Source organism: Sarcophilus harrisii, chromosome 3 (assembly GCF_902635505.1).
Source record: "Sarcophilus harrisii chromosome 3, mSarHar1.11, whole genome shotgun sequence".
Lineage (NCBI taxonomy): Eukaryota > Metazoa > Chordata > Mammalia > Dasyuromorphia > Dasyuridae > Sarcophilus > Sarcophilus harrisii.
In genome coordinates, this window is record NC_045428.1 from 537949057 (window position 1) to 537965813 (window position 16757).

General features: G+C 32.7%; 1 protein-coding gene across 1 annotated transcript in view; it reads right to left on the reverse strand.

Moving 5' to 3' along the window:
- Positions 1-16757, reverse strand: part of CSMD2 (CUB and Sushi multiple domains 2) — a 994819-nt gene that overhangs the window by 351404 nt on the left and 626658 nt on the right. The window contains exon 12 of the mRNA XM_031962095.1: positions 8923-9035. Coding sequence (XP_031817955.1) covers positions 8923-9035 — 113 coding nt within the window. The remainder of the gene's footprint in view (positions 1-8922; positions 9036-16757) is intronic.

Consider the following 16757-nt stretch of genomic DNA (forward strand, 5'->3'; position numbering starts at 1 on the left):
AGATCTGGTAGAACAAAATTAAAAAACATTAGAGTCAATTGTAAGTAAATAGATAGTTAATTCTCATGTCATCAAGAAGGCATACGCAGTACCAATAAGAGGCAAATTTCAGTTTAACATAAATAGCTGCTCAATTAATAGAACTTTTTAAAGTGGGAGAGATTCAGTCTCTTACTTCTAAATGAATAACTAACATACATTTGAAGACAACCCACTTAGTCTTATTCACTCGACAAAAAAGCAATAATTCAATGTGAGATTTCAAATTGAACTTGGAAATTTTGAAATTCAGTTATTACAGAAATGAAAAGATGTTAAAAGAAAATGTGGTCTTGCTATTTGAGTCAGCTTATGAATATGATTTAAGACTGTAAATAGGTATGAAAATAGAATGTTGCTTAGAAAAGACAGACACCAATTTCTGGAAGCCCCAGAAATTTATAAGCACAGAGTTATATGTAAATTTAACACACATTTCATTTTGTGTAATTCTTTATTTAGCCCAAATCATTTTGTAAAATAGAAAGCTTCTTGATCTATTTTTACTATACTTGGAGGACTTAAATATTATGTAGCATATAAGCTTAATATTTTAATACTTAAAATTAAATGTACATTAATGTGCATAAGTTAGATAGCCAATTGAGATATATGTTATGGAGGAAAATCTTTACCAGAAATGAATTAGACTAGATAATTGCTAAGTTTTCTTTTAACAATTCTAAAATTCTTGTTCTGTGATTTTCTTTCCTAATGAAGACACAGACATTTTCACCTCTAGATACTTCCTTCGCTGTTATCATTCTGTGACTTTTCTTCCTATTAGGTTTATTCCATCCCTCTATATAATTTTGTTTAGTTCTGTTCTGCTATAATATATATTTAAAGAAACTCAATGCCTGACTCATTGTCTTTCTTTATTTATAGAGAACCTGATACTTAAGGACTGATACATCCTCAAATTCTCTCATCAACCTCAACTCCCATGAACTCCATCTTCATTCCATTTCAGCAACCTAAACAAGTATCAATCATCCTTCAACCTTCAATAACCAAAACTGTACCTTCTCTATGATGTTGAATTTAGAAATTCCAATTTTAGTTCCATAACCTCTTGCCCTTGAATCTCTTCCACTGAAAGTCACTTATCCTAAAACTTTTCTACCACCTCAGTACCCAACAATCTCTATGTTTTCCAGTGCATATCCCTGTTATATTCTTACTTTTTATTTGTCACAAATCTGACACTAGGGTTGAATGATTCAACTTTACACCATCAACTTTGTCTTCTTATCTCTATAGTCGCACCTTCAGTTACTTATCACCATTGATATTAAACTGCTGAATTCTGTTGGAAAAGTCTGACAATCATGCTGACTAGGGCCATTATTACCATTATCATCCTCTCTTCCTCCTCCTCCTCATAACAGATACCATTTATATAGCATTTGAGATTTTTTGCAAAGCTATTTATATGCATTTGTTCATTAGATGCTCAGGAAATTACTTTGAGATTGCTATTATGATGCTTAATTTAAATATCAAGAAATTGAGATGATAGAGATGTTCAATGGCTTGTCTGAACAAGCCATTACTATTACCACAAATAGCAACTGGTTAGTAACTATATGACACAGAATTCAAACTCAGATATTCCTAACTTCAAGTCCCATAGCTAATCAATCTTGCTGCCATGATAAAGTTGTGTCATCTCCAATGAGTCCTCATTGTATCACAGAGCAATCCTTTTTATTCTTCCTTGCCTAACTTCCTTGACTGCTCTCTGCTATTCCAAACCCTCTCCTTCTTCAAGAGCCCATAACTAATTTCTCTCAACACATGACTTTGCCTTCATCCCCTTATTCCATACCTCTAAATCTGTCCTCTATTCTCTGAGAAAGAAATGGCTATCTTCTTATCAAAGCCAAGTTTTTGATAACTGTTCCCCCTCCATTCATTCTTACTGAAAACTCCCTCTTCCCTTGACTTTTGAATTATGACTTTCTCATAGTTCTTCATCTATTCGTAATAAATAATCTTTAAGTTCATTTTCTGGATCCCTATATATCTCCTAAGTAGAAGTAACCAAGTCAAGGGTTGAGCTGAGTCCTCTTTTCTTCTCTCTCTATAATCTCTTATCTAGACCTAATTTCTCTTCTTAATTCTTGTCCTAAGTTGCTAAATGCCTTTGGAAATCTCTATCAGGATGTTTAATTCCTATTCCAAATTTGATATTCATATCTGAAACTATAATTTCCCCTAAAGCCATCTATCTCCCAAAATTATCTCTTTCTATTTTACCAGTCATGCAGTTTGATAAACCAGATCATTGACTTTTGTCTATCCTTAATAGTTCCTATATCAAATCAGCCACCAATTTTGTTCATTCTACTTTCTGAAAAACCTCTTGAATCTATAGCATTCTCTCCACTTATATAGCCAAACCCTGAATTCGGATATTCATTGACTCTCACCCAGATTAATGTTAAAAGATTCCTAAACTGGTATCCCTATTTCCAGTCTCCCCTTTTTCTAATACATCCTCCACTGTTTCCAAAATAATCTTCTTAAAGCATTGTTCTGAACATCTCATTCTTCTATTCAAAAATGTGGCTTTTATAGACACTAGTATAAAATGTCAATTATATAACCTGACTTCAACTTACTTTTCCAGCCTTTTATATTCCATCCAAATTAAAATACAACTTGTTTTGTGAAATTCTCTCTCTTATCACTGTTTTACAAACTATTTCTCCAGACTTAGAATATGCTCCTTTATCTCTGCCTTCTGGAATCTTTGTCTTTCTGCAAACTTCCTCCTTCAGACTCAGGGAGCAGCTCTTGCTGTTGTTATTATGGTATATTCATGATATATCACTTAATAGAAACTAAATTCTTTCAATGACAAAATTATTTTTTCTTTGTCTTTTTAATTAAGAGTACCTATTAAAATATCCTAATATGCTCAATTGTAAAATGGGGATAATAAAAGTACTGATTTTACAGATTTATTATAGGGATAAAATAAAATGAAATAAAGTGCTTTGTAAACCTAAGAGTGTTACATAAATTTTAGCTGTTGCTGTTGTTTCTTAGCTTTATAATTCTTTGAGGGCTGAGACTTTCTCTTATTCCTCCTCTTATCTTTGCCTGGCACCTAGTAAAGGATACTTTAATATATATATATATATATGTATATGTATGTATATGTATATATATGTATATGTATGTATATGTATATAGTGTATGTATATAATAGTGGATAAATATTAACTGCATTTGTAGGATAAATGTTGAAGTTTGATTGTTATCTATCTGTTTAAAGAGAATGACCATGTCCTTTTTTTTAGTGTTCTCTTCTCCCTTCTAAGTATTTCCCGTTCCTTCAGTAAATCATAATATCACATAGTTTTGAGTTCCTAGCATTCTGTTTTGCTCCTATGTTTTGAATATTATACTTCTATTAACCTAAAAACATATTTGCTTCTATAAAAGTCATTCTGTGTTATTGGCTAAGCATGAAATGAATCAATGAGTTGGTTAACTCAAATGCCTAGGTCTCTTTTAATATAACCTGATGTGAATGTAGAACTATGCATTTATATTCATCACAACAGTATTTATAGAGTTGAACTGAAATTAATTCATCTTATTATTTTGGGACCTTATTTTCAGCCTGCAAACATCACTGTGGATCCCAATTCTGTCATCCAATATTATAGTTATCCCTCCCAGCTTCACATCAACCATAGCTCTGATAAGCTCAACAAATGTGCTTTTGCTAGAATCAGTGACAAAAATGAGGTTTAGGAAATAGTTAGGTAATTTCTTTTCTTCCATTAAAGTTTTTCTGCATCCTGGCTATGCCTGAGTCGGCCCTGTTTTTTTACATGCTTTAGGATCAAGTGGGTCGAAATGAACCTCCCCCAAATGTCTTTCTGTAGAGAATCCTTTGGTACTGGAAGCAGAAGTCCAACCTCATCTCTTATTTCTTCATCCTTAACTACTTGCTTTTGAATCTACAAATCTCCTAGGTCAATGTCAAGAAAAAAAATCCGTCTTTCACTCTACATATATATGTATATATACATATATATGTACAATATAGTTGTATGTGACAAATATTGTTGAAATTTTAAAACTACAAAAACAGAATTAAACATGAGCACTTAATAAAATAAAATTGAGTAATAAATCATAAAATTACCATTATAATACCTATAATTTTTATAAGATTTTGAGATTTACAAAGTACTTCACAACAGCTCTGTGAGATAGCCAATGCAGATAAAAAAGTAAGAGATGAAGTGATATGCCCATGATTATACAGTTTTCATAAAAAGTAGCACTGTGTTTTCACACAGGTTTCTTGATTCCAAGCACAAGAGTATTTCCACTATTCACTCTGGATAAATGTGATCAGTCACTGAGTTTAGTCAGTGAGTTTAGTGAGTTAAAGCATTTCTGTTTTCCAAATAAATCAAGATTAGGAAGTTTCCCTAGATCAGAAATATGACTTTAATGGCAAGCCCAACAAGAAAGTTTTAAAGAAGGAAAATGTTGTGTGGTCCTAGGAACTAGCAAACAGATACAAGATAGAAGGGACCCATAAATATTGAAATCCATGACTAGTAGATATACTCTGTTTGTATACTTGCTTAAGACTATGAGAGAATGATCCAAAATTTTAGTGAATGGTGAATATAATTCAGAAAAACCAAATAAGAGAAAAAGAAAAACCAGATCTTATCAAAGGGTAATAGGTTTTTATAAGAGCACTGTAATACAAATTTCTAAAATCCAGGGAAAGAATTTTCAAGAGAATATTGCCTTTCTTATTGAAGAAACCTATGTCTGCTGTTCAGTATTAGAAAGCATGATTGAGAAAACCCTGTTTTGGTAACTCAAATTTTCTTCAGGCTCTGAAGATAGGAGATTAGCTTACGCTATAATGCAGACAGGATAGGGATAGGATAAGAACCAATCCCTCACTGACTTAAAAAATTTCAGTGAAAGACTCAGAGACTTGACCTACCTCTATTTATATTTCAAGGAAAACACCACTGTCTGCCCTTCGTTTTATCCAGTTCAATAGTCATAGTTGTTCATCAAACACAAATTAAAGCACTTCTCATCTCAATGCTTTTGCATAAGCTGTCCCCCATAACTGGAATGGTCTCCTTCTTTACCTCTACCTCTTAAAATGACTGGTTTCCTCCAAATCTCAGATCAAAGTGAGACATGGCTTAATCTTTTAGACTAATGCCTTCCCCCCAAAATGACTCATATTTATGTTGTATTAACTTATATGTGTATGTGCTGTTTTCCCTGATAAAATGTGTGTTTCTTCAATTTAGGTCATATTTTGTTTCTCTTTGCATTTCAAATGCCTAGCACATACTAGATTCATAGTCAATAACTAGTGACTCACTACTGATGAGTTTCAAAATTTCTTATAATTTTGCTGGTTTCCGCTCATATTTATGATTTTAAATTCCTATTTGTTTTCCTGTAGTTTAGTACCTATTAGGCATTGTTAGGTACTAGAAGCAAAAAGACAAAAATTTAGAAAAATGTTTCTATCTCAAGGAATTTATATTATACTGGGGGGAGGAACCCTTGAATAAACTGAAAACAACTGTCTGCTTATATCTTATTTTAGAGATAAATGGAAAGGGAATAGGTGGAAACCATTTTCTTTTTGCAGAGAAAGCTAGGTGAAAGAAATTAGACTAGGAAGTTACAGTATTCCTAATGGAAGATGTTGAAAGGCACTTGAATAAAAAGTAGAAAAAGTGGAGTCCAAGAAAAGTTGTCCAAGATCAGTTGTCTGCATTTAACACTTATAGAGGGATCTAAGTAACACCATAATTATCTTGTGAACCTTGTCTTCTCCAAGGGAAAAAAAAAATAAAACCAGAAACCATAGGGTTCAGCATCTCTGGGCAGTTTACATAGAGATAGATAAATTGATAGATATAGATACATGGTTAAATAAAAAGTAGAAAAAGTGGAGTCCAAGAAAAGTTTTCTGAGATCAGCTGTTTGTAAGTAGTTAACACTGATAGAGAGATCTAAGTAACACCACAATCATCTTATGACCCTTTTCTTCTTCAAAGAAAAAAAAAACAAAATAAAACCAGAAACCATAAGTTCAGCATCTCTGGGCAGTTTACATAGAGACAGATAGATAGAAAGAAAGATAGATAGATAGATAGATATATATATATATAGATAGATGGATGGATGATAGATAGATATAGATATATTGATAAAAAGATATATACATATAGATATATAAATTTATATATGCTGATGTACAAGGTTCATTTTCTTTCTCTCTTCCTCTCTGTTTCTTTCCCTTATTCTATTTGCCTAACTCTTGTTCTGTTTTTCACCACTGTCTTAAACAAAAGCATATAATATATTCTACCTTTCCTCATATCACTTTCATCAAGTCACATCACTATTGAATGATCTTGGCTACTCCTTATCACATAAAAGATCAAAGACAGTATCATCCATTCCCTGAATGGATCATTTTGGAATCTACAGAAATGCTCCCTCAAGAAGTGGTACCTTTATTGGTCCCTGATGAGGAAAAGTTCTAAGTGTACAAGTGAGTATGAGCAAAGGCACAAAGATGGGAGAGGGCAGGAAGAAAACAAGAAACAGAAAGTAATCTCTTTGCAGCCTCAAATATGTTGAAGGAAGCAGTATGATCCAAGGTTATACAGATAAGATAGAACCATGTGGTGAAAAACTTTAAAAGTCAGAATTAAAAGTTTAAATTTTATTTATTGGATAATGGGAAGTATCTGAAATGTTTTGAATAGAGAAATCTCAGAAGTTTTAGGAAGATTATACAGTGACCTAAGTAAAGGATGGACTAGAGAAGTAAGAGGCAGCAGACCATTTGATAGATGACATTATACAAGGTTTGCTGAGGAGTGATGAGGACCTAAACTAAGATGCTGCAAGATGAAGTAGAAAAGACAATGAAAAATAAATTTGCTCAGGTACTACCAAAAAAACCTGAAACTGATTGAACATGGAAAATAATGGCAAGTTAAATCATTCTGAGTATATGTACCTGAGTGACTGAAAGTCTAGTGGAACAACAATAGAGAAGCTATGGAGATGGTCAAAATGTGTAGAAAAGATGAATTATGTTTTGAACTTTTTGAATTTGAGGATTTAGTGGATATCCAGGTACAGCTATTAGCACACAGGCACACAGATATTGTGTCGTTAGAAGTATTTTACTTTAGAAGTAATACTCAACTTAGTCTCCTTCACTTTACATATTCAATCAATCATCAAATTTGCTGTTTTTACCTCCATAACATTTCTCACTATCTTAGTCACTATCTTTGTTCAAGCTTGCATCACCTCATACTCCAAATTATAACAAAAGCCTCCTAATTGGTTTCACTTCCTCAAGACTCTTTTCTCTCTTAATTTACCCTTGTCCCTCTTGAAGTGATTTTTTTCTTAAACTAATATGACCATTTCATTATCCTAATAAATAAATTATAGTGACTCACTAATGCCTCTAGAATAAAACATAAACTGCTCTTTTTGGCTTTTAAACTCCTTACAATCTGATCCCAACTCATCTTTCTAGTCTTGTGATATATTATTCCTTTTCCTATACTCTAATCCTCCTAAAGTGACCTTCTTTCTGCTCTTCATATATAATACTCTATGTCTCATTTCCTTGTAAAATCTTTTGCATGAAACCTTTCCTAATGTCCACAACTGTAAGTGCTATCCCTAACAAACTAACTATTTTGTATTTATTTGTATTGGTTCATCTTCTGTACTTATAGATCTATTTATTTCTCCTATTGTGAATGTAAATTTCTTAAAACGAGATATGGGGTTGGTGGATGGGAGGAAGAGATAATAACATATTGCCTAGTACTGTGTCTGGAATAAAATATTTACTTAACAAATCCTTTTTGATTAATAGTTTTAAAATCTCCATCCCTTGTGCATGGAATTTACTCCTTCTTTACTCAAACCTCAAAGAGTCCCTTTCTTTTGATACAATTCAAACACTAAACTTAAAATGAAGTCTTTCCTCATTCCATCAACTATCAGTCTCACCCTTTCCTCAATAACTTATATTATCATTATAATACAAATTGGAATTGGAATATAAATGTCTTTTATTTATGTTGTACTTATTCTGCATTGTATATATATATACTTATATATTTATGTGTATATTTATATATAATACATATATGTACATGTTATTTCCCTCAATACAATGTAACCTCCCTGAAATTAGGGATTGTTTCATGCTTTATTTTTGTAACATTAGCAACTAATCTAGTGCCTGATACACAATATCAATCTATAAACATTTATTAAATGCCTGCTATGTTGTAATACTTTTGTACTACTACAAAAAGAGGCAAAAGGCAGCCCCTGACCCATAGTAGGTGCTTAATCAATATTTTTGTTTATTAATCTGTATTGAAGTGACAACCATTGTCAAGGAAGACCAAATAAGAGAGTTTAGAGAAAGAAAAGAAAAGAGTCATAGCTGAAACCTTAGGAAACACTCATATTTAATTGCCAGGAAGAGGATGAGAAGCCACGAAAGGAGGCAAAGAATTTTTCTATGATAATTTCTATGATAAAAGCAAAGAAAGAGTTCATCAAAAGAAGAGGATCATCAATAGTATCAAATGCTATAGAGAGTTCAAGGAGGATGGTGAAAGAAAAAGATGACTGAATTTATTAAGATTTGAAACCAAGACTCAGAGTATTTCATTATATCATGAGGATAAAATTCATACCCAGATCTCTAGACTCAAGTTATAATGCTTTGACATTACCCTGGAATTTCCTTCTCTTTTAGACCCCCACCCCTATCCCACCCCATTAATCCACAGGGAAATGATTTACCTTCATAGGAAGCTTTGAATCCCAGTGAACTGCTACTGCTGTCTGTCTGGAAGAGAAGCCACATTTGATGGTTGGTGCTAACAATCAGGTCTGGGACGGTGTTACCTGTTAAACTGTCAGGAAAGAGAAAGATTGAGAGATGTGATCTCCCCACAGTTTTTACCCGAATATAATTTCATCAAACTAACTCCTTCTCAAAGGCTACATCTTAATGCTTACCTGATGGATGACAATCTTTGTGCCTCTGCCTTCCATAAAACTTAATTTTCATGACTGCCATTGAACTCAAAGTAGAATATGGAATGGATAGGGCAGAACCCAGGGAGGTGAGGTACTAGATACTACATTGCATTTTCTGGGACAGTCTGATGACTTAGAATTTAAAAAAATAAGAGCTAAATACTTGGACTGTGTCTATACTGGCTTTTTGATAGGAAACAGTCAAGTCCACTCAAGCTACATGTCTATACTCATGTATAATACTTAGAGTTTGTTCTTAGAAGGATACTGCATAATAGGAAAGAACCACAGCAACTTTCCTAGGTAGAGCTGCCACAACAGCAGATTAGGTGCAGCTTTTTTTATAACATCAAAGGTTGGAAGCCCTCCTTGCTACCGAGTTATAAACAGAGGGCATGCACAAGCACATATGTATACCCCTACTATAGATACACTTCACATATACATTCATTCTGATGATTTCTGAAACCTGAGAAAAATCCTGCTAATATCCAGTGAAAGATAAGACTGAAAATTCAAATCAAATTCAAATGTTGCTCAGCAACATCAGATTATTTTCTGAGAGTAATGGATCTAGAAAGTCTGTAAGAAAAAGTGCTTTTTATAAGGGACCATGTAATTCAATTAATTAAATATCAATTATTTAATTCATTAACAGTCATTAAGTGACAGCTATATATAAGGCACTGAATATATGACACACACTACTCTCAATTAATGTATAAGTTAATAGGTCCTAATGTACACAAATAATTATAACAAAAATAGTAATCAACAAGTATTTTTTAGGTATTTACTATAGAATCATCTAGGAAAAATACTTTGAGAAAACTGAGGAAGTACAGATTATGTTATCTATGAGGAAGTTAAGGCATTAGAAAAAGTAACATCTGAGTTGGGACTTGTTGTGAGAGAGATTTCAACAAACAAATGTGAATGAGAATACCCTCTAATCAATAGGAATTTGATACATAAAATATACAAAAGCAGAATAGTACAGGATGAGAATGAGGAATATAGTGGAATGGAATAGTATGAGATAAGATTGGAAAGCTGAACTGAGATAGTCTATGATAGTCCTTGAATGCTGGATTAAGGAATTTCTATTTTATTTGATAGTTGCTAGAAAGCTACAGAATGATTTTGAAATGCTAATATAATGGCACGCTGTGTTATGAAGATTACTAAGCAAGTTTGAAGGGGAAGATGAAGACTTTAGCATTTGATATTTTGAGTTTTAAGATGTGGTAATGTCCAGGTAGGATGTTGGTAAATATAGGATTATATTTATGAGGCTATTACTATAGATATTGATTTTAGAGTCACTTGCATCCAAGGGATAACTGAAGCCATTAAAGTAAATAGAATCACCAAAGTTGAGAATATACAGAAAAATGAGAATACCCAGCATAATAACTTGGAGGCTAATTTTTTTTTCTTAAAGAGCAAGAAGAACAGGAGGATAAAGAACTAGTAAAATAGGGATGGGAGACAATTGAAAATGTCACCAAAAGGGTAAAAAATGATTAAGATATTAAAAGGTCTACCAAATTTAACAAGGATCTCAGTGACCTTAAAGAAAGCAGTTTTGGCAAAGTGATAAAAAACTAATAATAGATTTTTACAAGGTTAAGAAGAAAAGAAAGTAAAAAACAGTGTGAGTAAATGACTAGAATTTTTAGAGGAAAAGAATAAATGAATCATATTTAAAGAACTAGAAGGTATCTTAGAGGTCATCTAATCTAATCACCTCATTTTATAGATGAGGAAACTGAGATCTAGAGACTAAGTGACTTGCCCAGAATAAGCAAGCATTGATCTGGATGGTCATGCACAGTTGCTGTTCTTTTTGCATTATCATGCTGCCTGCAAAGCAAGGAAGAAGAAAATAACTTGAAGGATTGATGGTGTTAAGAAAAAATATTATTTTCTTTAGAATATGGGATGATTATGGTTTTAGATTGGCCTTAGTGGAGAATGTTTAACTGAATTGAAATAAATTCACACTGCACATTATACAAAGACTTTTTGTTAGTCCAGAGAAAACAGCCTAATAGACAAAAACAAGATCTTAGACTTTGTGAAGCAATATGTAAAAGTGAATGATGAAAGTATCTTATCTAATAACAATACTTGGAATAACAGGAATTTTCAAAGACTTCAGAGAAATTTTATATCAAATTAAGTATTTTTGGAAGTTCCTATTTATAAAGTTTATTTATTTGAAATGATCTTCATTTTATACCCCAACTGAATATAGGCATATCCTAATGTCAATTTGCCAATGAATATCATTTTACAAATCCATCATAATAAATTGAATTCTACCCAAAAAATCACAAACCCAACCAAAACACTGCTTGGCTAATTGCTTACTTATTACCATTGCTCCTTTGGACAATGATTCCTCCATCATAAAGTCTGTGATAAAGAAGAAAAAAGTCAGACAGGGACTAATGGAATAAGTCAAGCAAAGCCCTATGGTGCAATTTTGAGAGAATATCTTTCAAAGAGTTGAGAGAAAGTGTAGGGTGAAGTACACTAATATTTTGCAAGGGAAAACAGTCTAAGAAGAAAGAGAAAATCTCAAAAATGAAAATCTGAAGAGATAAGCAGAAATTTTGCCAGACAATCCAGTCTAAGTAGAATAAAAGACTCTTACAGAATAAAATTCTGAAGACAGAAGCAGAAATGATTCTAATTTTTAAAAAAGGAGAGATCTGCCTAAAGACTCTACTAAAGAGCTGTAATTAGAGAAAAATGTTTTAAAGATTATAACAACTGCAACTTAACTACAAAGGAATATAAAAGAGTAACAGTATATAGGAATAATACCAAGAATGATAAACAATAAAATGAAGTAATAATCAACAACAAAAAGTTTTAATTCTTAATCTATGGTTTTACTAGAAAAGACCAAATAAAAAATAGGACTGTTTTCCCTGATGGACTGATTGTGATAAACAATGACATGGCTGAAATGACAACTCTTAATTTGCTTCTGTTTTCATTTTTCAAGGGAAATGATCTTTGAACTGGAAAGGATAGATCAAAAATGATGAGCAGGGATTTGAAAAAAATCAGGAAATGAAGATATTAGCATTTCTCTGCCTTTAAAATATCATAAAGCTTTAATAAACTAAAATACCAAAAGTACTTTTAAACATCTATGAGAATGGTCAAAGTATGACAGATCTATTTAAAGGGAAACAGAAACCTTCAACAAAGATTCTTGATACTGATGTGTATTTCTGCCAAAATTATGGAACACTTTATTAAAGAGACAATTTGTGAGCACTCAGAAAGAGCATGGATCATTTAAGTACAAATTATACCAGATTAATCTCATTTTGTTTCTTTCCTTCTTTCCTCTTCCTTCCTTTTTCTTCTTTTTCTTCCTTCCTTCCTTCCTTCCTTCCTTTCCTCCTTCCTTCCTTCCTTCTTTCCTTCTTTCTTTCCTTCCTTCCTTCCTTCTTTTCTTTCTTTCTTTTCCTTTTTCCTTTTTTTTCTTTCTTTCTTTTTAACTAACTAAACTGCTAAAATTAGGGGGAAGGTTATATTTACATTTTAGCAAAGCATTTGTCCAAAGATTTTCATAAGAATATTGTGGATAAAAATGATAGATAATAGGCCAATGAATAGTACTATTAAGATTTGGAAACAGTTATATATTTGGATTCATAGAGTAGTTACTGATAGAATAATATCAATTTTGAAGGAGGTTAGTGGAACGTCCCAAAGATGTGTCCTTGACTATATGATACTCAGTATTTTTCATATATGATTTGGATGAAAGCATAAATGGTTTGCTTGATGTATTTTCAAATGACACAAAGTTGAAAGGGATAACTATTCTACTACAGTCAGAATACATAAGGATCTTGCTTGACAAGCAAGAAAAAAGAACAAATCAAGTAAGAAGAAATTAAATAGGAATAAGTGTCAAGTCCTACATCTTGGCTTAAAAACTAATTTCACAAATAAAGGCTAAAGAAGGTGTGATTAGATGCAATTCCTAGAAAAGAATTTGGAGTTTTCAGTAGCTGAATGCTTAATATAAATCAAAATGTGACATGGAAGCTCACAAAAGGTAATGCTATCCTAAACAGTATTATGAGTGACAAAATATCTAAAACAAAAATGGTAATAGTTTTTATTATATATTGGTTTAAACAAATATCTGGAAAACTGTTTTTAGTTCTAGGATCACATTTTAGAAATGTCACAGATAAGCTAGGGCAGGTCCAAGAAGGAAGTAGGGATATTAGCCTTGAGAAGAAATTGTTTAGGGAAGAGGGGAGCAAGATAGCTGTCAGGAGAGCTTTAGGTTTAAATTTTTTAAAAGGTTACAAAGAAGAAACATACAAGGACTCAATTTGTTCTGCTTAGTCTGAGAGGACACAACTATAATCAATAGATATAAATTGCAAAGATACAAGTTTATATTTGTAGCCACATGAAAAGGTGCTCCAAATCACTATTGATCAGAGAAATGAAAATTAAGACAACTCTGAGATACTACTACACATCTGTCAGATTGGCTAAGATGACAGGAAACAATAATGATGAATGTTGGAGGGGATATGGGAAAACTGGGACAATAATACATTGTTGGTGAAATTGTGAACGGACCCAACCATTCTGGAGGGCAATTTGGAACTATGCTCAAAAAGTTATCAAACTGTGCAAATCCTTCGATCTAACAGTGTTACTACTGAGCGTATATCCCAAAGAGATTCTAAAGAAGGGAAAGAGACCTATACGTGCAAAAATATTTGTGGTAGTCCTCTTTGTAGTGACAAAAAACAGGAAACTGAGTGGATGCCCATCAACTGGAGAATGGCTGAATAAATTATGGTATATGAATGCTATGGAATACTATTGTTCTGCAAGAAACAACCAGCAGGATGATTTCAGAGAAGCTTGGAGAGACCTACATGAACTGATGCTAAGTAAAATGAGCAGAACCAGGAGATCATCATACACAGCAACAAGAAGACTATATGATGATCAATTCTGATGAACGTGGCTCTCTTCAACATTGAGATGATTCAAACCAGTTCCACTTGTGCAAAGAGCCATCTACACCCAGAGAGAGAAACATGGGAATAGAGTGTGAAACACAACATAGCATTCTTACTCTCTCTGTTGTTATTTGCTTATATTTTGTTTTCTTTCTCAGTTTTTCTTTTTCTTCCTTCTTAATCTGATTTTTCTTGTGCAACAAGATAACTGTATAAATATGTAATCATATATAGGATTTAACATGTATTTCAACATATTTAACATGTATTGGACTACCTGCCAGCTAGAGGAGGGAGTGAGGGGAAGGAGGGGAAAATTTGGAATGAAAGGTTATGCAAGGGTCAATGTTTGAAAATTTACCCATGCATATGCTTTGTAAATAAGATACAAGTTTAGATTTAATGAAAGGAACAACTTCATAATAGATCTATTCAAAACTGTAATGCCTTGGTTTAAATGATAATCTCTCTCACTGAAAGAATGCAAGCAGACATTGAATAAATATTGAGGAAGAGGGGCAAGAGAATAGAGATTTTACACAGGTTTTCCTTCAGGTGAATATTGAACTAGATAGCCTCTATGGTTAATTTATGCTTCTGATTCTAGGAATTAACTGCCTCCTGGAAGATCAAATTAATTCAATTAAACAAACATTAATGAAATACTACGTGTATGATACTAGGCAAAGGTCTAGTAATTCAAACATGAACAATTATATAGTTCCTGTCCTGAATGAACTTTACCTTTTATAAGGAGGATTGTATGTGTCAATAAAACACAAGCTGGAATTTGGTAGACAAAGTATAGGAATGGAGCCAAACACACACATGAGGACTGCTTCAGAGAAGCCATAGAGATAAAAACCATTTTATAGTCTGGCTTTTGATTATCCTAGAATAACTAATTTGATTACATTCATAGATGATAGTATTGCCTGTATTGTGATAATGGCAATGGGGGAAAGAATCAATAAGGAGTTGAATATAGAAAGGATGTAGAGAGGTGTGGATGAGATCTGTACAGATGGGAAGATTTAGAAGGGAAAACAGAATTTAGCTACAACCTTTCAAATCTATAGGTTTGCTGGTGATACAGCAACAACAATGGAGAAAAAAAACAAGATAGAGTAAAGCAAAATAGTTGCTATATTTTGGCTGAAAAAAGCAAGTTAAAGGGAAATCATTGTTTAACTTAAAGAAGAAAGAAATACTTTAGGAAATCTGGTATCCATGGCAAACAACAGGGAGAAGAAAAGATGACTCAGAGCAAATCCATCCCTTTACAAGAGGTACAAGTTGAAATGGATAAGACTTTGATGACATAATTTTCATTCATAAAGAGCATAAATGTCAGTTCACAGCACTCAGTTCATTGGCATAAAAACCCCTAGAATGTAAATAATCAAGTCAGAGACTTCATAGCACATCTCAGAATCTGTAATGAGCAGAAGAGAAAAGTATTAATAATAAAGAAGTATATGTGGGTTCTTCCAGAAGAGCTCCTCCAGACAGGTAATTGATCTCAACACTCTTTTGATTTAAAACTTCCTTAGAGCAAGACACATCTCCTAACATTTAGGAGTCTTTGATAACAACTCAAACGGTGATGCAAATGGGCCAAAAGCAATTGGGTGAGCTATATCCTGATTCTATGTCACTTTAGACAAATCACTGAAATCTGAAATGCTATAGATTTTTCTATATGTCAGAGGGGACTGGTCCCAAATTTCTACTTTTTCAAGGCTTTTAGGGTTAGAGGGATAAAAGAATTGATTTCTAAGAAAATAGAAAAGGGGGCATGAGGAGTAAAGCCAGGAGTGAAGTTTCCTAAGAAACTATAATACATTCTAGTGATTGCTATCTGTATCAACTAAGAGTAGTCATTCTTAGCTAACATTTAATCCTATGTTTCCAGAATGCAAAATTCTGCAAAAAGTGAATCCTCCAGATTGTGGCTGGACAACAGAAGACAAAGTCTCAACAGCATGACACTTACTTTTTCTTAATGTGAAGCTATACATTTCTTATCAGGAAAGAAATGAGACCCAAGTATGTATATTAAGCAGAAACCTCACTCTAAGTTTTGATCTGAACTGGAAAAAGGGAAGTTGTACCACCATTTCAGTATAAAAATAGAAATATTTAATTAGCTAGATATTACTAAACTTCAGGATAAATGAACATCTCCACATCCAAGATGGATGATGCTTTTAATGACATCAGAGATAAAGTCTGCCCATCCAAAAGGATGGAGAAAATTGAACAAAAATCCAAACCAAATTCAGAGAAATTCAATAAATCTTTCCTCATCACTAATCAAGAAGCTATTAATTTTTATGTAAATTCAGATATTTAATTTGTGTTCACTGTTGGTAGAGGCAGACAAAACATTCCTAAAACCAGAGCACTCATCTTTCAAAGGTATATGTGGACTCAATATTTAATTAAATTGACCTGGAGATCAATCCAGTTTTTTTCTTTTTCCTAGAGCAAAAAACTTCCCCATTCCCCACTGGACATCAGGTTTATTCTGTCTAAATCCATTTTTCCCAATAATACTTCTCCAACTAC